At 32.3% G+C, this 26,875-nt stretch overlaps 2 protein-coding genes across 4 annotated transcripts in view; both read right to left on the reverse strand.

The window, feature by feature from the left end:
* The window catches only part of LOC133181004 (sodium/hydrogen exchanger 4-like), a 39,433-nt gene extending 28,887 nt beyond the window's left edge, over positions 1-10,546 (reverse strand). For all 3 annotated transcript variants that reach the window (XM_061315510.1, XM_061315509.1, XM_061315508.1), the window contains exons 1-5: positions 10,311-10,546; positions 4,674-4,719; positions 3,909-3,953; positions 3,108-3,179; positions 1,216-1,297 (exon numbers count right to left, since the gene is read on the reverse strand). In XM_061315510.1, coding sequence (XP_061171494.1) covers positions 1,216-1,297; positions 3,108-3,179; positions 3,909-3,953; positions 4,674-4,719; positions 10,311-10,536 — 471 coding nt within the window. In that variant the 5' untranslated portion in view covers positions 10,537-10,546. The remainder of the gene's footprint in view (positions 1-1,215; positions 1,298-3,107; positions 3,180-3,908; positions 3,954-4,673; positions 4,720-10,310) is intronic.
* A 2,905-nt stretch (positions 10,547-13,451) lies between these two features.
* LOC133181345 (protein MAK16 homolog) overlaps positions 13,452-26,875 on the reverse strand; it is a 60,876-nt gene continuing 47,452 nt past the window's right edge. The window contains exon 11 of the mRNA XM_061315864.1: positions 13,452-13,463. The gene's annotated coding sequence lies outside the window, so the exon portion shown is untranslated. The remainder of the gene's footprint in view (positions 13,464-26,875) is intronic.

Genomic DNA, 26,875 nt, shown 5'->3' on the forward strand with positions numbered 1-26,875 from the left:
TTTAAAAAAATTCAATGAGCCACTTACAGAATATAAATTAATTCTTTATGATCCCTAAAGTTATTCAAACATTCTGCTGACAATTAGGTTTCTTTGTGTTGATTTAAAATATTAGATGTAAAGCACATGAATAATAATTGAGGAAATTAAAAAATACCTAGGAGCAGAGAAGATTTTAAAAGAAATAATGCATTTTCACTATATAATCAATAGAGCCTCCCTCCTTCTCACAGAACCCCTCACCCTGAGGCCACAAATTTCACAATTTTGGAAGAGGCACCACTGATCATCATATCCATACACCTAGTTTATCTGCTTTATATACAGGGAGAGAGAAGAAGATTTTTAAAGAATTTAAACATTTTCACTACATGATCATTAGAGCCCCATCATAACTCCCGAACCCCGACCCTTGGGCCATGAATTTCACAATTTTGGTAGAGGGCTCAATGCTTATTACAATCATTCCAACAGTACGACTGCTTGATGTCCAGGAGTAAAGAAGAAGACATTTAAAAATTGCACTCATTCTGATGGTTTTGGCCCCACCCATAAGGCCCAGGGGGTTGGGGGTTGGCAGGGTTCATGAAATTCACAATTTCCATTCCCCTTCACTCATACATGTTCTAAGCAAAAATTGGTTGAAATTGGTTCTGTGGTTCCTGAGAAGAAGCTGATAATGTTCATATGTTAACGGACAATACACATAGCACAATGAGAGACAAAAACGTATAGCAAAAGGTCACCTGAGTGACTCAGGTGCTGAAAGGGAGAGAGTGAAAACTTCATTCCAGACTGAACACAAATGTAATATGAGGGATTTTGGCCATATGATTTTAAGAGGCTTGCAGAATATTTATTTATTAATGTTTAATACAAGGAGAGTAGAATAGATGATTCCTTCAAATAATAGTCATGCTTTTTCTTTGACTTTAATACTAAAATATAACAGTTATTTGTAATAATCAAAATTGATTTCAAAAAATTTTCATCATATATTTGGTCCCAAACAAACTGTAACTTCCAGTGACAGCTAGTATGAGAACAGGTACTTCCTAGATCGTAACCATACCAAACACACTGTAACTTACAATGACAGCCAGTATCAGAACACTTCCTAGTTTGTAACCATACCAAACACACTGTAACTTACAATGACAGCCAGTATCAGAACACTTCCTAGTTTGTAACCATACCAAACTCACTGCAACTTACAATGACAGCCAGTATCAGAACACTTCCTAGATTGTCTGCAAATGTTTTGTCATAAAGGCTGAAGGAGGCTTCCAATATAATACTGCAAGAGAAAATGAAAACCATGAAATTTTCAGATTACATGTGTGCAAAAGCTATTCTATACAAATTACATAATTCAACCCTCTCTTGTGGCCCCGCCCTACACCTGGGGGTCATGATATGAATAAATTTGAATCTAGAGTATGTAATGAAGCTTTCACATAAGTTTCATCTTTTCTTGCACAGTGGTTCTTGAGAAGAAGATTTTTAAAAGATGCCATAAAATTTTCATGAATTCTTAATTTTCTCCCCTTGAAAGAGGGTGTGGCACTTCCTGTGAACAAATTCACATCCCTTTCACCCACGAATGCTTTGTGACAAGTTTGGTTGAAATTGGCCCAGTGATTCTTGAGAAAAAGTTGAAAACATGAAAAGTTTACAGACACCAGACGGTCGCCAGACACTCTTTGATCAGAAAAGTTCAAGTGAGCCTTCAGCTCAGGTGAGCTAAAAAAGTGTTTTTTCTTCAGGGAACATGCATTATTTTTAATTTGAACACCCCCCCCCACCCCACCCCTTCAGCCCCATTCTAAATATAAAGTCCATAATTTGGAGAAAAGAAACTTGAATCCGCAGAACTTGGGTATATTTGCTACTAGAACAATTTAGTGTGACCCTAGCTGCTACTCCTGAAAAGAATTTTCTCTTTGATTTTCTGTATACTGTACAATGTATTCCCATGTAATACTCTCATCCATTATTGTGGCCTCATCCAATCCCCAGGGGGCCATCATTTGAACATACTTGAATCTGCACTACCTGTGGATGACTATATAATAAAATGACTAATCATGGTCTTGCAATTCTTAACAAAAAGATTTTTAATTTTTTCACCTCAACATAGTCCAATGTAGGGCTTTGATGATCCCATATTATGACCCCCACCCTTTCCAGCTGTTCTTAGGAAAGATTTGTAAAGATATTTTTTTCCAAGTTACCATCTTTAAATTTGAACCAGTATTTTGGCCACATCCCATCCATGTGGGTCATAATAAGATCAATCTTGAATCCACATTACCCAAAGATGTTTGAATAATGACTAATAATGGTCCTAATGTTCTTTATCAGATTTTTTTCCAATGTTTTCCAACATTAACTTTGAACTCATATTGTGGCCCCATCCTACCCTTTGGATCCTTGAACGAATTTGAATCTGCACTATCTGTGGATAGTGCATTTTAATACTACTAATAATAATCATGGCCCTGCTGTTCTAAAGAGTATTTTTAAAGGATGTTTTTAGATAAGTTTTATCTTTTCTTGTCCAGTGTTTCTTGATATTTTTAATGAGCCCCACTCTATTTTTACCTTTTCTTCATTAATCTTCTTTTTGGAAGGGGGAATATGGCCCCTCATTGAATAAATCTGAATTTCCTTTACCCAAGAATGTTTTCAACCATGTTTGGTTTAGATTGGCCCAGTGGTTCTTGAGAAGAAGTAAAAAATGTGTAAATAGGCTGAAGAGTGGATAAACAGATAGTTGGATGCCTGACAAAATCTCATTTGAGCTTAAAGCTTAGGTGAACTAAAAACAAAAGGCTTAAATTTCCTATTAGGCACTAGAGTAAAACTCTTCATTTGTACTGAAAGTGTCATTTAAAATATGTGTACATTCTGTACACAGCTCTGTTTTGAATACAATGTTTGTTTTCACGGTAGAATAAATCCATACCACTAAAGTAAAATTAAGTAAAACTGTAAATAATCAATTAAGGTTTGAAAATTGTGAAATTCTACATGGATTTTCATCTGTTGACATGAATCTGTGTATATAACATAGCAGTATAGACTTGAATACATAACAGACTTACGGTGGTAGAAGGTAGTGAAAGAAGATCTCTGGTGTAAAAAAATCAGGAAAACTCTCATTAGCTCCTATTCCTCTGGAAATAAACAGAATTAAAACAATTGACAGTTTTCTTTAAATCTTACAAACTTCATATGATCAATATGGACTTCTCAGGTGCCTAATATGGTCTAACTATATTAACTATCTTAAAAGTCCATAATAATTTTTTGTCCCAATGGTCCAGGATTGAATTAAAAAAAAAAAGACATTGAGGACTCCATAGGGACAAAATTTTCATCAAAGAACTTCTGTCACAAATAGATTTGATAAGTCCATTCAAATTAAATTACAAATGCGTTTTCCTCTGATATCATTTTCCTTCAGAATGTTTAGTGCACAACTATTAGCTTCCCTATTGGCTAAATCAAAACATTTTTCCTGATCAGTTCCAAAGCTGTTTCCAACAGTGACAGCCACTGTTTATTACATTATATATGAGATATTGTTTGTGACATTAAAATCACTGCTGCTCAAACACTGCTCTAATTTGGTTAATATTGCTTCAAAAACACTGAATATTGGGATTGCAACTATATATAAACAAACTATATATAAAAAATAAAATAGAAACTTTGCATGAGTTAAATTAAAATGGAAATTAATTTCACCATGTTAATTAAATACAAATATCTATCCCTGATGTACATAATTTTCTTTCATCCTACACTAAGTGTGTACACCCTAAGAATTGCCCTCTTAAATAGCATTATATTCAAGGAGACAAGAAAGGTATACAAATTATCTTTCAGTTTTATATACTTACAAGAATAAAATGGATCCAAATATGACCCCTAATATGATGAGAAGACTGAAACAAATAAGCAATATCATATACATTTGTCAAACACAATGTAATGAAATACAGCATCCTTTTGACAAAAGTTTAACAGCTAGTGCCTATTTTTTGTAATGTATGATGTATCCAATCAAGAAACATATAGCATACTCAGTGTTACAGTTACGTACAGATCTATTTTTTTTTTAATTGGATACATTACAAAGTAATATTCAGCTCTTTCATCTTGCTATCAAGACTGCTAAATAATATACTCTTTATTATAATAACATACAAGATTGAGAAGTCACAGAATTACCACATTAATTATCATCATTTATATGAAGATTGGATGCATAGTCTTTAATTTTGTAAATAAAGGTTTTAATTTTTTTCAAGTTCATGTAAATTATAATATGTAAAGCAAACCTTATTTACTCTAGTCTATAGGTAACATGACAAAAGAAATTCAATAACTTTATAAACTTTTAATATCATTCACTTTAACAAAGTGGAATATCTTATGAATTTATTTATTAATCGTAATTAAATTTATCATTTTTTTTGGGGGGGGGGGGGGGGGGAGGTGTGTGTTAATTTTTTAAAAAGCAAATCCTGTCATTAAAATTGAATAAAAAAAAAAATTAATAATCACACAGACAACTCATTACACAAAGTAGGGAGAGAACTTGTGTATGACAGAAGGATCAACCTTTTTATGGGACTTCACTAGGACAATCAAGATATACTAACCAAGATTCAGGGACCCTTGAAGATACAACATCTGCATGGTGAAATCCTGCATTGAAAAGAAAAAAAAAACAGTTTATACAAAATATCCAACAAAAAATGCAGCAATGATAAGTATGTATTGCTCATACATGTCACATGAAAGACCCAATTTTAAAGGGTATTAAATCATATTTTAGAAAATAATAATAATATATATATATGGGTGCACTTTGTGGACAACTATACAGTAGACTGAATAGAAAAGCATACAGTAGATGTTCTTCTGCATGCTCAACAAATCAAGTTTATATGCTACAAGAAATAACCAAAATAATGGTTTTCTATTATAATAATTAACATCTTTTTTTTCATGCAGATATGGATCCGATGTAAACAATAAAATGTCTTGTAATAACTGCAACCATTGCAGAAAAAAATAACATACTAGTAACCCACTTTGATACCTCAGTATGTATCTTTGATTGCAACCATTCATTTCCTTATTAACAAAGAAAACAATTTATTGCTTTAATAACTATTTCATTTATGACACACCTTGCACTAAATTCATAAAATACAGACCCTAAAACGTGCTACTACACCACTTGCACTGTTCGGTTCGTTTTGTGTACGGTACGATATATTACGCTTCTTGCACAGAACGGTACGCTTTGTGAACGGTACGGTTCGCTTTGTGCACGGTACGGTACGCTTCTTGCAGGGTATGGTTCGCTTTGTGCACGGTACGGTACGCTTCTTGCACGGAACGGTTCGTTTTGTGAACGGTACGCTTTGGTGAACAGTATGTAAATTAAGTGGGCGGAGCCTGTACGCTTTAGTTTATGATTGGCTAACTTCATAGAGTCCATAATCTCTTTATTTTATATAAATGGAAGGATGGTATCGCAAGCATTTTTAATAAGTTGTTTTTTTTAAGTTAAAGTTGTTATAAATATTTCCTTTTTACAGCTGTATTTTCATTATTACATGTAACTCGTTGTCTTATTAACTGTGTCTTTTTTTAATTTACTTTCTGTATGAACTACTTTCAATTTTTAAAATAAAATAATTTTATTTGTCCATTTATTATCTTATTTTGTACACCATCGCCTTATGGTTCAATAACTTGGAAATAAATCGAACATATCAACAATCACTGCATAACAAGGATGAAAAAAATATTTTGGTTGCATCGCCATAAAGGCCTTTCTGTATTTTTTTTTAAAGAATAAGCATACATATGTTTTTTTTTCTTTTAATTTTCCTATTGAATACAATTTTGATATTAAATATTCACTTATCACACTTTTAAAGAAATGAGTTTGATTTTATAAATCCCTCGATCATTCTTTCATTTCGTCTACCATTCTTTTTACGATCTTGTCGCTGTTGCTTCATAAAGAAAAATTCTCTTGACCGAATGATCAAACAAACAGAATGATCAAACAAACAATTAAAAAATAAATTATTATTTTCATATTTATTTGCGAGGAATTTTAATCTTTTTTTTTTGTTACATAGATTGCTTAGGTGTTTTGCTCACTAGAAAAAATACATTGAAAAGTAATCGGTAGAAGTGCACACAATTTGTGCAAAATATTACTTAATTTTTGTCCGCGTAATTGTTTTCCTTTTTAAATAAATTTTCCATCAATGTGTAAAAATGCTTTTTAAAGGGAAGTTACAATCAAGAAAACGGTTAAGACAGCTTCAATTCCATCTACAATGTATAAATGTATATCATAAATATTGACTGCAAAGAAAGATTTCCAAAATAAATAATATGTCAAAATGTTAAGTTTAAATAGTCCGTTTTCAATTACCTAGAAAATAAATAATATGCAGCCATGCAAGTCCTCAAAAACTTTGAAAATGAATAATTTGCCCATGCTCGGTGCTACCTCCCCCCCCCCCCCCCCTTTGTTTCCTTCTCAAACTCAAACTTTTTTTTATTGAAAATCTAGAAGAAAAGCTGACTGCACATGAAATTCTACTTATCTGCTGATTAAAACTGGTTCATTGTTGTAGACTTACTGTATATAAGACAGCAGACTGTTGATGCACTTGTGAATGTAGGCATATCTGCATTAACGGGATTAGATACGGTTCAATATACACAAATTTTTACCTGTGCACGTGTGATGACAATACTATATCTTGAATTTCTTGAATTTTCAAATGTTTTAGAGTAAATAACAAAAGCAAACGCCATTTTCACAGTATTTGTGTTTTTTCATACTCACTTATGTTATAATGCACTCTGCATCAAAATATATGATTAAACCCTTAACAATAATGACCAAATTATGACAAAATGGTACCCCTAACAAGTTAAATGATATATAACACTCCCATGTTCTAGACAATAAAAATATTAAAGATTTACTACCTAAAATATGGGGTATATTTTGCGTTATGCTGTTGCAGCTGAAAAATGGTTTTGTTTTCCAGTTTTTGTTTCAGGAGATTTACAATAGAAACTCTTAGTTATAGATGTCAAATCATTGTGAAATTATCCTTCTTTTATCTGCAATTTACTGTATGTAAATCAACAAAATATTAGCGAAATAATGTTTAAATATGTGAAAATGCAGATATGTTATGAAATTTAATATAATTCTACTGTTTGAACTTGCAGTTTAAAAAAATATATGTTAATGCATTACTCTTACTTAAGGTTCATTTTAAAATTAGAGTTAAATGATAAATGAAACAATAAAGAAAAGTTTGAGTGGATTCTTCGAAACTTTAGAAAATGATACATTTTCTTCTCACTGGCATAAAAATGTCCCAAAATTCTGTATTGTCCGCAACATATGCTTATTCTGGAATGCATTATGAATTATATTTCTTTTATTTTACATGTAAGAGGTCAGTACAGCTACTAATCTATCTACCAAAAAATATCAGACTTTAGCTCAGTGTTGCTTGGAATTCTGGCAAATATATTGTGTTTTGTAGAGTCCGCAACACTGTAGAGTCCGCAACAGCTTTTTAAATTCACAGTTTCTTCAAAGAAATGTAACATGATTTCAATTGATCATCACTATAATTGTCCAAATATTCAATACAAATATGTAAGGTTACAAAACTTAGTGGAACTATAACTTCATACTTTGAATAACACCCATAACGACTTGTTTATACATAATATTCAAAATCTTTCAATTGTCAGTCTTATGTTATATATTGAAAGTTAATTTTCATGTGGTATTTAAAACTGAATAAGTGGAAACTAAAGAATATATCAAGATGTTAATTGTTAATTAATAAGTGTAGTTCTAATTAATACAGTTGTGTTGCAGACACTACAGTAATAACTATATACCACATTCATTTATTATTTTCACTTTTTTATTTCATTAAATATTTTTGAAATGTAAAACATTTCTCTGATATTTTGCTCCTTTGATAATACAATTAGTTAACTGGATTAAGATAACAAATGGTGATTTTTGTACAAGATAACACTTCAAACTTACTGGTATATATATGGGTTTTATTTTCCAGGCTGGAAAGCCATTTTTGACTAGCCTTTTTTATTTCCCTATAATATAACACCATTTACTGTACACATAGAACTAGTTGGAGATTAAGATGTTCAGTTTACTCCATTCAAACCAAACATGGTGTCATATAGCAATATTTCAATATATTGTAGTGTCCGCAACAATTCCAATACTGAAAAAAAATTATGGATGCCTCAGTAAATTCTTTAATTCATTGAATTTATCTATAAAACTATTTGTTATAACTTCTTTAATTGTATTAAAGTAAGTAAAATCATAGACATTTTTTAAAAACTGCAAAACAATTATACATCAAGAAATAATTAATGGTCCTTGTTATGTGGTTATTTTCATCTCAATACACCCCATTCTGCATCTTTTTATATGATACATTTTCAGAAGTTGATCCTGTGGTATATAATTCAGCATAGAAATGAACATTTATCAACAATTATTTTTATAAAAATGACAAAAGATTATTCTTATGGTTACTTGTAGTGTCCGCAACAAAAATGCTATGTATTTTCAAAGCTAGACAAGATAAAAACGAAGATATCCAAGATGTTATGACAAATGTATTTTCACATGATAATTATATAGGTCTTATGTGTGATTGTAAAGGTAGATAAACTTAAGGAAGGGAGATAAATTAGGCAAAAAAATTAGTAAGTCATTAATGTGAATAAAATTTCTGTTTTCAAAGAGAACCATAAGATTTTTCTTTTATTTCACGGCAATTAGGTACATAATCGAAACCTGCAAGAATTTTGGAATAAATAAATATCTTTAATATTTTATTTTAGACATAACAGGTGTGATGTAGTGTCCGCAACACAACGTCTCGCCCAAAATTTGACTTCGCATAACTTTTTTCATAAGAATGCTTATATAAAAAAAATTTGGGACTCATTTGCATAGGTATTGTACTTTCTAGAAAATATGTCAATAATGTTCTGTTTGACTTTTTATTTTTTGGTCCAAGTGCAACACAATTAGCACAAATACTGTGAAAATGGCAAAAGAAAGATGTCACTCTAGATAAGAAGACCATGGCAAGAAATGTACAGTTGTTTCTTGAACAAAAAAAAAACTTGGGTGAACATGCATTCACTGACTAAGCATTTAAAAAAAAAAGAAGAAGAAAGAAAGATTAAACTGGGCTTTATGTGTAAATTCCAGGTAACATATTTTACCTGCAGGTTTCAGTGAATAAAGCAATGAAATGGGAAAATGTTTTAAATAAAAATTAATTCTGACATATATCCAGATTTTTTTTCTTGCGTGTATTAGACTGAAAATTCCATGCGAAAATGAGGCGATCGAACTTTTTGACAGTATCTTATATTGGCAATAACATCTTGGGTTGGTCAGAAGAGTGTAAACCAACATATGTTATTTATATATACATTGCTTTTATTTTTTTTTTCTAGTGATTGAGAGACGTTTACATTTTAACATGTCCGGTTTCAAATTAACAATTTAGTTCGTAATTTTTTTCCCCTGCTAAATCTGTAATCATTTCTCCCCAAAACTATTACTTACATGAATAAGAAATGATTTTAAGGGCTTGATTTCGGAAAATAGCACAGAATCCTAATACATTTTTCAATATGTCTTGGTTTCCGAGAACGTTCATAGAAACAAGAATAGGGTAGTCTGTTGAGTTGTTTTGAAGTCGTAACTAGTTTTGAGTAGCTTCCTTGCATTAAAAGATGTAAGTCCAGATGCATGGTACTTAATAATAATATTTTGAATCATTAGGGTTATTTTCCATCCTTCTTTAACGGGCACTGTGTCAAAAGAAATTAAAAAAAAATACTTACTGTAATTGGTCATTGCAAGATCGAGGCGTGGCTTGCATAATTATTTAAAAAATTATTCATGAAGGGTACGGTTCACTTTGTGCACGGTACGGTACGCTTCTTGCACGGAACGGTTCGTTTTGTGTATGGTACCGTTCGCTTTGTGCACGGTACGGTACGCTTCTTGCACGGTACAGTACGCTTCTTGCACGGAACGGTACGGTTCATTTCTGAGGTGTAGTAGCACGTTTTAGGGTCTGTACATATAAGGAGAAGCCATAATTGGTATTTTAATGACATAAAATTAAAAACAAACCCTTATTTGTGACAATAGAAGATTTTCTTACCAATTTTACTTAGACCAGCAATCAAGACGACCAGAGTTAAGAAGAATGGCTCTTTAATCGCTTCATACTTGATTTCCACCAATACCACTCCCTCAGCATGTTCTTTTTCTGTTTCATTTGATGTATGATTGGAGGTTCCATTGATAGAAGGGACAGAGTCTGTTGTGGAGACACTTGCTTGAACACTGCAGAATCCAAGTAGTAAAAACACACAGATAACCCTCATTTCTGCTTTTCTGAAACAAAGAAAATCAAATCAAATGTATGTATGTTTTAAAGTGAACATCACAGGATTTTTATGCATATGGTTTTGTCTTATAAGGAAACTGAGAATTTTACTGATGTACCATTATCAGTTTCACCTAGAGGGTAACAAGGATTTTTAATACATGTAGGTACATAAATTAAAGTTTAGTAGAACTTAAATAGAAGTCTGGTACTTTAAAACACTTATGTGTCAGTACCAGGCATATTTGTTAAAATGAGCCTACACATTCCCAATTTTACTACAGATATGAGGTCAAATTTTGATTAATGAACCCACTGATGTTTCATTATCTTTGTCCCACAGGGTTTTACCACAGTTTGACATATTTGAATTTTTCATTTATGAACAACTACATATGCATACTGGTATAGTCATATTCATAAAATATCTATCATACTATCATAAAAAACAAATAATATGGATTACAAATCAAACTGGAAGTGTTGGAAAACTTTCAATTCAAATACCAAACATACTTAAGATTGGAGGAGATGACCAAATTCATTTAGAAAACATTTTAACTTAATTGTCTCTATTTACAACAGTCATTGTAGAAATTAAGAATAAAGCCATTCACTGCAAGAGGAAAGTATTAACTCCTTCCTTACATGAGCTATCCTAAGTACATTGTTACCAGTACAGTAAATTCCTATCCTAATTAAGTCACATGATACAAAATATTTGCTGTAATTAAATTTACCGTATGTATATAAATCTTCTCTTGCAAAGTAGGAAATCTGAATGACAGATGATTAATTTAGCACATTTTCTAAGTCATTAAGAAACCTTGTAGCTCTCCTAAATAACAGTTATACACATATATATAAATGATTACTGATATAAATTGACAAATGATGGTAATATTTCTTATCTCAATTAATATATGTTATTTATGCACAGTAAATAACTTTCTAATATAAGCTGTACATGTTTTTTTTTCCTCTTCTTCTTCTTTTTTTTTTAATTTTGAACTACCAGCAATGTAAGCCTGGATCAAGCTTTAAGTCATGCAAATTAATATACCTGTATTGTGTGTTTTGAATTTATATCTAATATATAAATATTGATCTCAGTGCATGTAAATACTTCTCTTTAAGACAAAGAGTGTACCACATATATAACATATAATTTGTATACCTAATATCTGGCAGCTTTATAACCTAGCTAGCTTGCAGGTTTTTTTTTCTAAATTCATTAACACTAAACTACATTTATATTGAGAACTTGATATATAGTAACTGGCATTTTTTTCTTACTAGTTTTGAGTTATTTTTTCTTTTTTTTATACCCACTCAACTGACATTTAACATACCTGTTGTGTAGTGTAAATATTCATGGTTCACTGCTATTAATTCATTTATCAAGAAAATACAGTACATAACAACTGACCTACTTTAGTATTTACTCATATTTATTCAAAGGATTTTTAAAGTTAAATAAGATTCTACACATTTTAATTTTGCTTTTCAAGTTTAAACCATTTAATAACTTCTTTGATCCACCTCTGAGTCAATGAAAACTTTACTTATGAATATGTTTTCTTTGACTAAGAAATTATTTCTGCAATGAAAGCTAGATACCTAATATGTGTAGTGTTCATTGATAAACAAATATAATATTCTTTTTGTCCCAATTTCAAAACAGTACATTCTTTACATAAACAAAGTCAGCTCTTTTTTTTTTTTTTCAAAAATGTCTACAGATAATAATGTTAAAAAAAAATTACATTTGTGTCTGCAAGAGCTTGTTACAAAAATGTTTGTTGATCATGATTTCCTGGTAAACGGAGGATAAACATGAAGATTTTAATTCAATTTATAGCAATTTCCCATAATCACTTAGCATTTATGCTATATGAAACAAAGTCTTCTAACTGCTGGCCATTCTATTTACATTCTTTAAGTTCTTAAAGGTATTAGCACTTATCAAATGATCCCCCCCCCCCACCACCACCACAACACCCCCCCCCCCCCAAATATATATATGAATAAAATAACATAGTGTTTAATGCAATTTAGAGAGAAAAAAGCACATGAAATGTGTTTGTTTATTGTCATAAACACATTTGTTTTCTACATTTACATCTCTGCTGAAAGATGTGCAAACAGATACCCCACGAGTTGCAGAGGGTGTTACAAGTATACTAGGTCACTATTCATGTACAAAAAGCTATTAAAGCAAGCTAAAAATAAAAATATCATTAAGATTAACTATTTCTCTTAATTTTAACTATTATATGTGCATTGAAAAATAAAATTGATAATTTTTTGTGTCCTTATATCTACAGGAGGAAGTAAGTCTACTTTCTATATTGCACGCCTTATGCACGTTATTAAGTAGATGAATTAGTGGTAATCATCAGTCAACAGCGAGAAATCTCACAGACCAGAAAATAAGCTAATCTTCTTGATTATTTTTTATTCATTTTACAAAATCAAAACTATCAGAAAATGAACGTACTGAGTAATGATAAGGTTGAGAGTTTGAGAATCCTTCTTAGCGTGTATCATGCTTTAAGGCGTTCGGGCAAATTGTCAAAGACCCGTAAACTTTAGAAAGATGAAGTGATAGAATAAACGAATGCATAGCAAAAATAACCACATAAAATGCTTTAATAACTAACCACATCTACGATATCTTCCTTCAGTCACAATCTCATGAACTCATTCGAGTCATCCGACTCATCGCTGTTCGCATCCGTCTGTTATTACCAGTTTTATTTTACCGAACTTCGAGCCCGTGCATATTACAGAAAAAAAATTAGTGCAAGACTACAAGGAAGATAGATGTCGCCAAACCTTGTTTTGTTTTGAACATATCTTATTGAATAAATAAAAAAACGAAGGATTGGAAAAAAAAGTTCTTACAACTTACTTGTTCCTCTCCTTACAATATGTCATGCAAAATAACTGTTTAAAACTTCAATTTTACAAGAAACCAAACCTTCCCAATAAGGCATTATAAGTTCAATGTAAAAACTGACTGCAGCTATATTAATCGAATTAAAGAAAAGAGGAAAATCATGTGACAGGGTGATTTATGTCATATATTAATTATTATATTTCAGGATTTAATTAATTCAGTTGAATTATCATATTTATTTCTTTACAACATTTCATTTATTGAATAAATCCACATGGAATTATTTACATCAATCTGTGTTTATTGAGTTATTTATAGATGTATGACATCACAGTGGTCATTTAAACCCCTGTCCCTTTTCTATATATATATCTTGTGTAGTGTCCAGGCCAACTTGGATTTCATTGGTTGGTTAGTTTCCCTCTCTTTTGGTTTTTACCTAGTTGATTACTTTTGTTTGAGATCTTGGTCTGAGCAGACATATTGGTTTCTTCATATTTATTTGTGTATGTTGACTGAATTATGACATGACCAAGACAGGACAGAATGTAAGTTTACTTTTACTAATTTCATTATCTCTATTTAATTGTTTATCTGCTAAATTACCAAATAATAATATTCTAATATAAAGTATTAAAGTTCAGTTTGTGCGATTATTTTATGACTTTGTAAATATTCAGAGTAATAAGTATATTTTATATCTGTGTGAATAAGTGTGTAATACAGTATTAAAGTTATATTTACATCATTCATACAGAGATCACTGAATAGAGTACAGCTGTGTTCAGCTTTGTACATGTATATATTGGAGTTATGGCTCTATATCACATATAGGTATGATGTATATATATTTTCGATTGAATATTGTCTAAATAGTTATATTATTCTGGAAGAGTTCAGTATAATTTGATCTCATTGTTTTATCTATACATGTATATTCCAGTGTTTATACTTTGTACATATTATTGATTAAGAAAGATAACTCTTAATGTTTTATCTATGAGCACAATTAAGGGAAATAACTCTTCATTTGACCGTGGTCTACATGTATGTTTTGTTATAAAATATTTATGATTGTTTATATATATTTCAGAGCTATGATAATACTGATAATACTGAGAAAGAATATATTTATTAACAACGACAGTATGGCGTTTGTCTTTATTTTCGTATAAACGAACCCCATTTCAATCAAAAAGTCAATGTATAATAGTTTTCATCTAAATAGAATTCATAATCATTCAATCAAAGTGACATTTTTCTCTGTGTTCTTTTTTTTCCCCTTCACTGTGTTCAAAATTTACTTTATTTTCGTTAACAAAATGATAATGTCATGAAAAATCTGTATCGATTGCACTGTATCATATAAATTCAAAACACTGCTTATGCCACAAAACAAATTGATTACACACACATGACATTATATTGATACTGAACAGTTGAATTATCTACAACAGACCGTCGTTTCGCGACTTACCACAGAATGACTGACGTTTTCTATATGACAATCCGCAGAAAATGCACATTACGTGACCAGTTTTTTCATCCGTAGCCCCATTTTTATCTTGTTCTTCCCTTTTTAATTGTTACAGCTAAGATGCTGTATACTTGTCTGTAATAATTTAACAAGCGATGGTGCCTATCATAATATTGATTATACGATTTCTCCGACTACCCACACTAAATACCGAAGTCCCTTTCACTATGAAACATGATCTGAACCGACTATCAACACATCCTGAGTTTTGTAAACCAAGAAAAACATACTTAGAAGCATCTAATTATCTAAGAACTACAATCAGCGCTCTAAAGGGGCACCTGTAGCCTTCTACGTCGGTTCGCAAGCAGCACTTCTTACTGGTACCTCAATCGTTTCAGATTGTATGTTTGTTTGTTCAACCGGGGAAAAATACATCAATAATTGTAACATATGTATCGTAAACAATTAGGCGCAAGAAATCACGGTAAGCACATCTATTAAATGTTGTATTTCCAAAGAAACTTCATCACATAGATGAAATGAAACCTCAATCCAGTCTCACTACTTTACCAAGTTATTTTTGTTTACCTTCAATCAAGGTGAAGGGGGGAAACAATGAAAGAGAATTAATCTTTCGTTACTCTAAAGAACTGGATTATTTCATATATATATATATATATATATATATATATATATATATATATATATATATATATATATATATATATATATATATATATATATATATATATATATATATATATATATATTTCATCACATTCTACGGGCCTGCGAATGTCGCAATTTTTGAAGCTTGAATTTTAGAATTCAAGACCAGAGAGATTCAGTTGTAAAGTAGATTTTGCAGAAAGATTATCATTTCACAAAATCAGCAATTCAATGCACATAATTCTGTCCATAACAAACTGAACTCTTAATTAATGAACATACTAGCCCATGCCTCTTTTATAGCCTTTAACAATCTCTGCATCTAAACCTATTGATGAAAATGAAACGGAATATTGCATTTTCTCTCATTTTGTGACCTTGTTCTTGTCATTATTATCCACAACTGGGACAAAATCACTGGTGACAATCTTTGCTTTAATTAGAAAGATGGAGATAACGAAGAGTGATCAATCTCCTGAATCCTGTAAATGTTACAAATCGTGCTGAGGGCAACAATTTAAGAACCCATCTACTCAAAGTAGAAAGTATCCTCGACTTTGCTTGATTACGATGGGAAACAGTCATCACACACAATCCGAAATACATGTATGAGTCTGTTAATGCCAGTTTTTTAAGAAAAAAAAGAAACAAAAAACCAAAAACAAAAAAATAAGAGGTCCATGGGCCACATCGCTCACCTGAGTACTTTGACAGACAAAAGGAGATCGGAGTTCAGTATTGAAATGTTTAAATATATAAGTGATCCCACCCTAAATCTCATGATTTGGTCATGATTTGAACAAGCTTGAAATACACAACCTGAGGATGCTTCCATATAAATATATATGATTAATCATGGCTCTGCTGTTCTTGAGAAGAAGATCTTAAAATATTCTTCATACATATTTATATGTACATTGTAAAAAATGATGGTCCATTGTGACCCACCCTACCCCCTTGAATCTACACTATGTAATGAAACTTTCGATAAGTTTTCATCTTATCTGGCCCAGTGGTTATTAAGAAGAAGATTGCTTAAAGATGCCTTATATTTTCACTAATTCTTGATTATCCCCCCTTGAAAGGTTGCGAGGATCTTCATTTGAACAAACTTAAGTTAAACCCCCTTCACCCAAGGATGCTTTATGGCATTTGATAGCAGTTGGTCGTGGAAATTCTGGAGAAGAAGTTGAAGATGTGAAAAGTTTACGGACAAAACATGACAGCGATACAGCTAGAACGGATGCCGGGAACTTTTCGATTATAGAAAAGCTCAGTTGAGCCTTCAGCTCAGGTGAGCTAAAACTTTCCAGAACAAAACTAAAATTTCTATACATGAAAAAAAATTTCAATGGCGAAGTTTCATTTTTTAGGTATTCAAAAAATCTAATGACTTGAATATATATGTGGATATCTTACCTGGAATAGCTTACATCTTTATCCGAGGCCTTTGTGTAATATCAGAATTCAAATGAAACAAGAAATCTGTATATAGTTAGAAAAATGACACAATAGTGGTCTGAACCACATTTCCCGATGTTAAAAAACAGTAGTGACTCTCATAACATGTATGACTGAAGAAGCCTGGATTCTAAAAATTAAAGAAGCCTGTTGTGAGATTGAGTAATTTCCGTCTACAGGATATAATGTTATATCCTTTTGTAGATATACCCATCAACACATGTATATCCGTTTGAAAAAAGTAAAAATATAAGTACATGTACACAAAGCCTTTTTTCCATGAAAATTATGAACTGTTATTATTATTTATTGCTTGGTAATGTAACAGTTTCAGAAAAGTTTAACACTGCTTATGAAAACTCAAGTATAAGCTCTCCGGTCAGTCAAAGGTCTATCAATTTAATATAAGTACCAGATGTGTATACTGTAAAGCAACTGCAGATCAGTATAAGTACTGACTCAATTTTTTTCTTGGTCAACATATTATATATTATAAAGGACTTCAACGATCAATCAACACATCAATCGATCAATGAGTTCCGGTCTTGTATAGTAAGCTTTCCTCTCTAAAATCCCCTCCCACCGAAAACTGGTTCTAGAGTAGGATTTCCCCCCGGAAAAATAGGCTCTAAAGTAGGATTTACTCCACGGTAAAATTACTCTAGAAGTCTAGAGTATGATTTCCCCTACGTATATCCCACACCAGATCAAATTTTCCGGGGGGGGGGGGGGGTCTGCTCTGTGTAATAGTTATAAAGTGCAATTTCCCATGCCTATACTTAGTGGGAGGGGGTGACACGGGTGACACATTATTGCAAATGTCCTTTCTATTTTTCTCACAAGTGCTCTCTCAGTAGACATCCTTAATAAAAACTTCACAAAAAATATAATCAAAAGTCTAAAAGTGCATCATTGCCGTAGGAACCGGGGGGAGGGGGCACGGGGGGCCCTGCCCCCCCCCCCCCATAATTTTGCCGATATATAGATTACTATAGAAAACATAGATACTATATGCATGTGCCTCCTGAATAAAAACGTCTGATGACTCCCCCTTTTTTGGGCTTGTCAAAGAATTTTAGGTAGTTGATAGTGCCCCCTCAACTGAAAATGTATGGCTGTGTCCCCCACCCCCACCCCAAACTGAAATTGCTTCCTACGGGCCTGTGCATCCAACATTTAAAATTTTCAAAATGGCGACCAGTTCCTCAGTATAAAAATTGGAATTTCTACATTTAATGCAGCAACATTTTTCATAAATATCATTCTCTATCAAGAGTTGTCTACCGCTACGCTCTGTTACAACGCAAAATGTAATAACGACACAAAATGTAATAAATTGAAATTATTACATTTTGCGTTATAACATTTAGCGTCGAGATCAAGGCAAAATGTAATAATACAAAATTTAAAACCACACTCTTTTGATCATTACATTTTGATTTGAAGTTAATGCAGTATGTTTTATCGCAGAAAGTAATGATCGCTTATTATCTCTAGAAATTATTGTATTTATCATAGGAAGCGGGAATACAGGATACTGCAATCAAGGAAATTTTCCTCATACAAATTTGACTTCCTAATCCAAAATGTTCCTTTACTCGTCGATACATTTTACATTGATCCCGAGGAAGAGTTTATCTAAAGAAAATGTCATAATCCTCGGTAGATGCCATATCAAGATGATGACCATATTTTCGAACTTTTGGAAGTTTTCTTGTTTTGAATCATTGTTTTTACACCCCAAAAGGTTTTTTATATAAATGAAATAGGATTTAATTTTATTTACAGCTTATGTGCTAAAGCGTTTCTGTTCTATTTTAATGTAAATTGATTAAACATGTTGCGCCTCGGGAAATTGTTACTCCCTGAATTTGAATGGATAAGATTTGACCTCTAGTAACACAAGTATAAATTTTAATTGACGTTAATAAAGTTTCTCTAAATTTCGATACAGGATTTTTGGAACATAGAATGATAATTCATATGCATTAATATTTTTGAATACCATAAAGTATTGACAGATTTTTGAATCATCAGGAAATGTGATTTTAAATAGTCTCAAATAATGTATAAATTCTAATATTAAACCCAGAGTGTAATATTACATTTTCCCTTAATCTCGACGCAACATATGAAATATATGGAGATAACGAACAGTATTCAAGCTCAAAAGTCCATTAAACAATACAAAAGAGGTGCAGAGCAAACACGGACCTCCAAAACATCAGAGGTGGGATCAGGTGCCATGGAGGAGTGACCATCCCTGCCGATCGGTCACACCCGCCGTGTGCTCCTTGTCATGATCGGGAAATAATGGAAAAATCCGTCGACAATTCAGTGTGTAAATAATGGCTTAACAATTAGTATGAAAAACGTCAGTCAGCATTTGACTCAAAGATAAATTATATTTGCTGACAAGGACTTTAAACGAGACTGCTGATATTCTTGTTTCATCAACGTGTGTCAATAATTTACCTCGTTTTAGAAATTGTACATATGTAGAGCATGCTCCTGCGTATCGAATCAACTGAGAGATATAAACCCCGTATGCAGGTGATGAAGGTATATTGCTGCATAAGTAAGGGAAGTTGACGATTGAAAAGTTAAGGTCATCACGTTTATCATAAAGCTTGATTGTTAGATTACCATTAACGTCTTTTTCAAGTAAAATATCCAAATATGAAACAGATGTGTCAGACTCTGTGGTATCTTTTATTTCAAGCTCACTGGGATATATCGTATCGACATAAGAATGGAAATAACCATTGTTTATTGACAGTAAGTCGTCGATATATCTAGATGTCGAGTTGAAGGCCACAGCAAGTGTTTTCTTCTCTTCACGTACAAGATTTTGGACAAATCAAATTCTGCTTCATATGAATACAAAAAAAGGTCTGCTAAAAACGGGGCGCAATTGGTACCCATGGAAATTCTGACAGATTATTGGAAGACCTGGTCTCCAAAAACCACATAGACATTGTCAATCAGAAACTCAAGCATCTTTTAATGTCAACTTCAGAATATTTGTGTGTACAATCAGAATGATTTTTTTAACAAAATAATTTTGCAAATGACCAATGACAAGGCAAGTAAATTTACGAGTTCCATTTTTATTGAAAAAGCAGCTGTCAATGATATCAAAAAGCCTGGACTTCAATTTATCGTGGGGAATGGTTGTGTATAAAGTTTTAAAGTCATAAGTTTTTAAGCTGCTGATTTTGGTAAATTCTTGTGATTTCAAATTTTCCAAAAGTTCCTTGGAATTTTTAAGTTTCCACATCTGATTTACACCACTTCTCGAATATATTGTTGCACAGTACTCTTGAAGTTTCTCCTTCACTACTGTTAATATCTTAGTGAGGAGTAAAGAAAGAGGCTTGCTTGAACATTTACTGGAACCCGCTATGTATCTTTGTTTGTAAGGATTTTTATGAAGTTTCGAATAACCCAAAATGTAAAAAGGCAAAAAAGCATGTTATTACATTAAAACATTCTGCATTGACATCGACGAAAAATGTAATTACTCAAAGTTTAATAATCTACAACGTATATTTATATTTTGCATTATTACATTCTGTGTCTATCTCCACGCAAAATGTAATAACGCAAAATATCAGGTCATTTTAGGTCGTTATTACATTTTGCATTGTAACAACGCTCCCAATACCGCTGTCAACTCTCGTTGTACAAGATTCTAGTTTTAAATGGTAAAAATTTGAAATAAAAATAGTAATTAATTGTTGTAATTATCGATAAAGATGATAATTTTTCATTTATGTTAAATCTATCATCCCTTAAAACGATTTATTAGGGAACTATTTTGCGGAGTAAAAATTAAAAATTTAATTAAAAAACCCTTTTAAGGGATAATAGATTAAAATAAATCCTGTTTTTCTATAAGAAATACAATTAAAAATGATTATCATTAGAATTTTTCTCATTTACAAATTTTCCAAGAACTTTGTATAGCAAGCGTTGACAGAGGTTGTATGTGGGAACGCATTCGGCAAACCTCGGCTGATTCCGTCACCTTCATCAAACATGAGGTACGAATCGGCCGAGGTGTGCCGAGTGTGTGGGAACGTAGCAGGAACGACAACTCTGGATAGAGAATGTATGAATAAAAAATCTGTTAGACTAGATTAATTGATCAATTTAAGCAGAATTGGTATGCCAATATTTTTGATATGCCAAAAACCCTTAATTATAGGTTATTTAAATTAGAACATTGTTTTGAAAAAATATTTGATTTATCTTCCAAATTTGATTTATTTGATTTATCTTCCAAAAGATTTTAGAAAAGCTTTATGTAAATTTAGATGTATGAATCACAGATTTCCAATTGAGAAGGGTCGCTTTTGGGGTGTTGACAGAGATGATCGAATTTGTGATCTTTGTTCCTCTAACAATTTAGGAGATGAATTCCACTATCTTTTAGAACGTGCTTTTTTCAAAAGAGAACGAAAAAACTTGTTCCAAATATTTTTTATACTAACCCTTATGTTATTAAATTTCATGACCTGTTTAATTGTAAGGACGCTAAAGTCATTTTTGGACTTGCCAAATTTTGCAAAAAAATTTTTTTTGTCAGTAATAAATTAATAATAACAAAACAACTGTTTAAAATATGTTGTAATGATTTATTTAATACTAGCAGAGGCCTTCTATACTTTGATGTTTTGAACTATACATGTATATAGTAATTAACATTAGGCCTAGTGCCACTCATTTCATGCTTGTATGTTATTTTGTTGTATCATTTGCATTTATATACCCCAGTTGGGGTCTTTGTCTTAAATAAAAATTTGAAACTTGTTAGATATACATGTACATACGTGCATGCTGATTTCTGAAAAAAAAAAATGTTTGTTATTTACCCTTAAGTCTTATTATTTTCATTAAACTGGTTTCTGAAAAAAAAAATTATGGTACACTGTAATCGGTTGAACCAACTGTAGCCGTGGAAACAAAAAGGGGGAATAGTGTATTTTTATTTATTTTATTTACGGTGATTGTAACGTTTAAAAGCTTTCTTCCATATACATACACTCAAAAAGAGTAAGAAAATATGGTCGTATCTGGAAATACAGCAGAGAACAGGAAAAGGACGACATATTTATGGCTATTTACCATACCGATGTGAAATAATGTGAACTGTAGTAACTAATTTCCAATTAAGAAGGAAAACACAAAGGACTCAGAGATATAAAAAGGGGAAAATAGTTAAAGAAAGGACAAAAGAACAGTATTGATCTGACGATAGAGGGGCAATGGTAATGAAAACAGTACGAATAGAACGCTGTGTATTATAAAGAAAAACAGCAACTGTGAGTGGAGACAAAGGAAAGAAAATCATGAGCTGCTAGGACAAGTATGAAAATAGATGGAAAAATTGGAGAAATATAAATCGTCCCAGCTATCATTACACATGAAAAAGAAGCATTAAAGGAAGTTTTAAAAAAAAAAAACCCTTTAAAATAGAAGCAATAATCAGAGAAGAAATTTTTTACAAATAAAGTTAATTCATTGAAGGTTAAACATAAATAGCTACTTTAAGCTATTCTCAGCAATAACTATATTGTGCATAGAAAGAATAATCAAATAGCATTTGAAAATAAAATCATAAAAAATACAGTCATTGGAATTTGCATTATATGTTATCATTCTGAATTAACACACAACTACCCTGCAGTTGATATTACATGTAAATGGATGCCGAGTCCTTTACTGACATTATTTTATACTAACTTTGACTTCGGATTACTCCATTTTCCTGATCAATACAGAGGACCCACAGCATTTGTGACCGAACCGAGGATGCGTGCTCTCCTAGACACCTGTACCCACGTATGATATTTCCAGGGGTCCGTGTGTTTAATTGCTCTTCTGCATTTGTATTGTTTCTTGGATCTATGAGATAGATCATCGTTCTTCATTTTCACCTGTTTCATGTAAATACAGGTCAAAAAAGGTCAAAAAAGGTATTAAAGAAAGAAAAAAAAAAGATAAAAGAAAAAGAAAAGATGGAAATAAAGCGTATGATGAAATGATGCAAGTTTATCATAGTCAGTATACATGATTGCTATTTTACTTTGTAGTAATTACTTATAATTGTTTTCCTTTTGCAACAGCCTTAGTGCGACCAGTCATAGTTTGAGTTAAGTTTACAGATCATATTTCAGAAAATGAATACATTCCCGTTTGAATGTCTTCCAGGTATCATTTTTAGTCGTAGGCATGTTTTGAAAAAAGGTATTCAAAGGGCTAAAAAAAAAAAATCACAGAGATTGTGGGCTAACAAATTTAGCTGTGGGCACCTAAATTTGAAACTTTAGGAGCCCACATAGCTATTGGAAATTTTAGTTAAGTTTAAACCCTGCAGTATATTAAGTTCGATAGTAAACTCTTGATTTGTTTCTTTGAAACTGAGCTAAACGCAAATTTGAGAAAAGTAAGGTCAAGGTCAAATGAAAGGCAAGGTAAAAATGTTGAGGCAGTCGAATAGCTCTCATCAATATGTATCAGTATAAGAAGTTTGATAAAAATATCTTCAATAGTGACTTTGAAAATAAGCTAAAACACAAATGTAAGAGAAGTGAGGACAAAGTCAAAGGAAAGGTCAATGTCAAAAAATGTCGAGCTTTCATCAAAGAGATATGGAGATAACAAACAGTATTCAAGCTCACAGTCCATTTAAACAATACCAATTTGGAGTAGAGCAAACATGGACTTCCAAAAACATCAGAGGCGGGATCAGGTGCCATGGAGGAGTAGGCATCCCCTGTCGACCGTCACACCCGCCGTGTGCTCCTATGATCGGGAAAAAGCGGAAAAATCCGTAGAAGTTGCAGTGTGTAAATAATGGCCTAACAATTAGTACGAAAAACGTCAGTCAGCATTTGAACTAATGATAAGTTGTATTTGCTGATAAGGTCAATGTATCGACCATAGAAATTGCGAAATGATGACTTCAAACGAGACTGTTGATATCCTTGTTTTCACTAGTTGATTAATAACTTGCCCCGTTTTCAAAATTGATCGTAGGACATGCTCTTGCGTATCGAATCAACTGGGAAACATAAGCCCCATATGCAGGTGATATGGGTATATTGCTACATAAATAAGGGAAGTTGACGATACTTTAAGTCTGATAAACCACTGATAAAGTTTTATGATAAACGTGATGACTTTAACTTTTCAATCGTCAACTTCCCTTACTTATGCAGCAAGATACACTTATCACCTGCATATGGGGTGTATATCTCTCAGTTGATTCAATACGCAAGAGCATGCTCTACGTATGAACAATTTCTAAAACGAGGTAAGTTATTGACAAACAAGTTAATGAAACAAGAATATCAAAAGTCTCGTTTGAAGTCATCATTTCGTAAGTTCTATGGTCGATACAATAACCTTGTCAGCAAATACAATCTATTATCAAGTCATATGCTGACTGACGTTTTTCATACTAATTGTTAAGCCATTATTTACACACTGAATTGTCGACGGATTTTTCCATTATTTCCCGATCATGACAAGGAGCACACGGCGGGTATGACCGGTCGGCAGGGGATGCTCACTCTTCCATGGCACCTGATCCCACCTCTGATGTTTTTGGAGGTCCGTGTTTGCTCAGCTCCCAATTTGTATTGTTTTAATGGACTTTGGGCTTGGATACTGTTCGTTATCTCCATATTTCATTCACATTGCTACACTGGGCTTGAATGATTCCCAACAATATCGACTTTGTCATTGTTACTATATGGAAAGGCCGTGCCTAGTTTTCTAATCCGGTATTCTTCTCGTTGTCTACGGAAATGTATATTTAGTGATGGTCTATTAGTATGATAGTAAATCTTTTCTAGAATTATAACTTTCATTGACAAATTAGAATGATCAGGTAAATTACAATGCTTGTATAGAAACTGCTTTATTAAGTGAACCCTTGGTTTCACCAACATAAGTAAGCCCACAAAGGGTACATTCTATTCCGTAGACAACATTAGAAGATTTGCAGTTCAGATTTTCACGAGTTTTTTGGTATTGAAGCTCTTTCCAGTAAGATTAGAACAGGAATCTTCAAATATATCTCAAACAGAAAGATTACATTCCTTCAATTTTTTGTGTATGTATGAACTGTTGGTTTTATACCAAAACTGGGAATCTGAAGATTGTACATATGACATTTGTACCAGCAATATGTATCAGCAAATGAGGTTTCATAAAAATATTCTTGAAAGGTTCTTTGAAACTGAGCTAAACGCAAAGTGTGACAGACAGAAGGACGGAAGACGGACATGACAACACTATATGCCTTAAGTCCCTTTCGAGAATTTTTAACTCATATTGAGACGCCACCACTTGTCGGTAGAGGACTGCAAATTTTGGACCTATATTCGGCACTCAGGGCCATTGAGCAGTGAGGGATCTTTTTCGTGGCATCACCAACTGCGACACGTGACCTCGGTTTATACGGTCTCATGCGAAGGACAGCTCTCCACATACTGCAGTGGGATTCGAACCTGCGACGTAAGGGTCAACTCCTTACTCCGCGACTCTATAGCAATATACGACTCTATTATATACTATGTATAATTTGTTCCTCACAAGGAAAGAAAGAACAAAGGATAATCGGATATTTTTTATGCATGTCGAAGTCTCCTTTGATAGTCCGATTGCAGTAGCTGTATACTTCGTTAGTGTATAAAATGATCAAATTATCATTAAATATATATATATATACGCACAATAAACAAATCAAATAAGCAATGAATGTAGGTCTTATATTTATACAATTTATTTTCAAGTGATTTTTCTTCCAACTGAAAAAGATTTAAAGATACGATATACCAGAAGGAAACTATCAAATTTTTGGAAAAATCCAATAATTTATTAATTGTTGGATGCCTAATAAATAAAATATTGGGTAGGATGAATAGGTAAGTGATTGTTCGAATGAATTAGATATTTGTTGAGACTAATTTGTCATTCATTCAGACATATTTTATCTAACTTTTTAGAGCAAGTATCCAGTATCCAATTCGTCCAAACGGAGATTTTATTTGTTCCAACAAATATGTAATTCATCGGAAACGAATAAATCATACCTTAGGTGGCCCATTAATGGTGCCGTAGAATTTTGATTATTTAAATAAAAAATTTCTCCGTATTGAAATAAATTTTGGAAAAAAAAAAAAAAAAAAAAAGGTAATTAAAGATTACGCAGCTCACCTCGACGAAAGTTATCTATATGTAAGTAAGGCAAATCTCACACCAATTTGTTTCTAGTTAGTGTGCATGTGAAAGTTTGGTTTAAGTAGGACTTATAGTTACTTGGGAATGGACATGCTTCAAAAACTTTATCCTGCACACTCATCCAGGAAGTGTAGGTCAGTTCCAGCATCCGAGCAAAATTGGTAGTGTCCATCCCCGGATGAATCATACATGCAAGTCATTTTCTTCCAACTGAAAAAGATTTAATCTGATTTAATCATAACTGGCCATAATATAGTTATAGAGCTACTCCAAAGAGAATACCCTAATCATTCATCTGGAAATTGTGGGTCAGATCCAGCTTCCGAAGCAAGTCTGGTAGTGTCCATTCCTAGATATATCATCCATGTAAGTTTGTCCAGGTACTTGGGAATGGACATGTTCCTAAAACTTTAACAGGGACGCCGACGCCGGCGGTATAGCATATACTCATCTAAACTCGGTGAGCTAAACAGATTAAGCACAATTTATATCAGAAAAAAAGTATGAAAAGAAGACTATCATGGTGTCTGTATTCAAGAAATTGTGTTCGCAAACATCTTCATGTACGTT

The sequence above is a fragment of the Saccostrea echinata genome, unplaced genomic scaffold (assembly GCF_033153115.1).
Source record: "Saccostrea echinata isolate AGI-Se365-2 ecotype Australia unplaced genomic scaffold, CSIRO_AGI_Sech_v1 ptg000008l, whole genome shotgun sequence".
Lineage (NCBI taxonomy): Eukaryota > Metazoa > Mollusca > Bivalvia > Ostreida > Ostreidae > Saccostrea > Saccostrea echinata.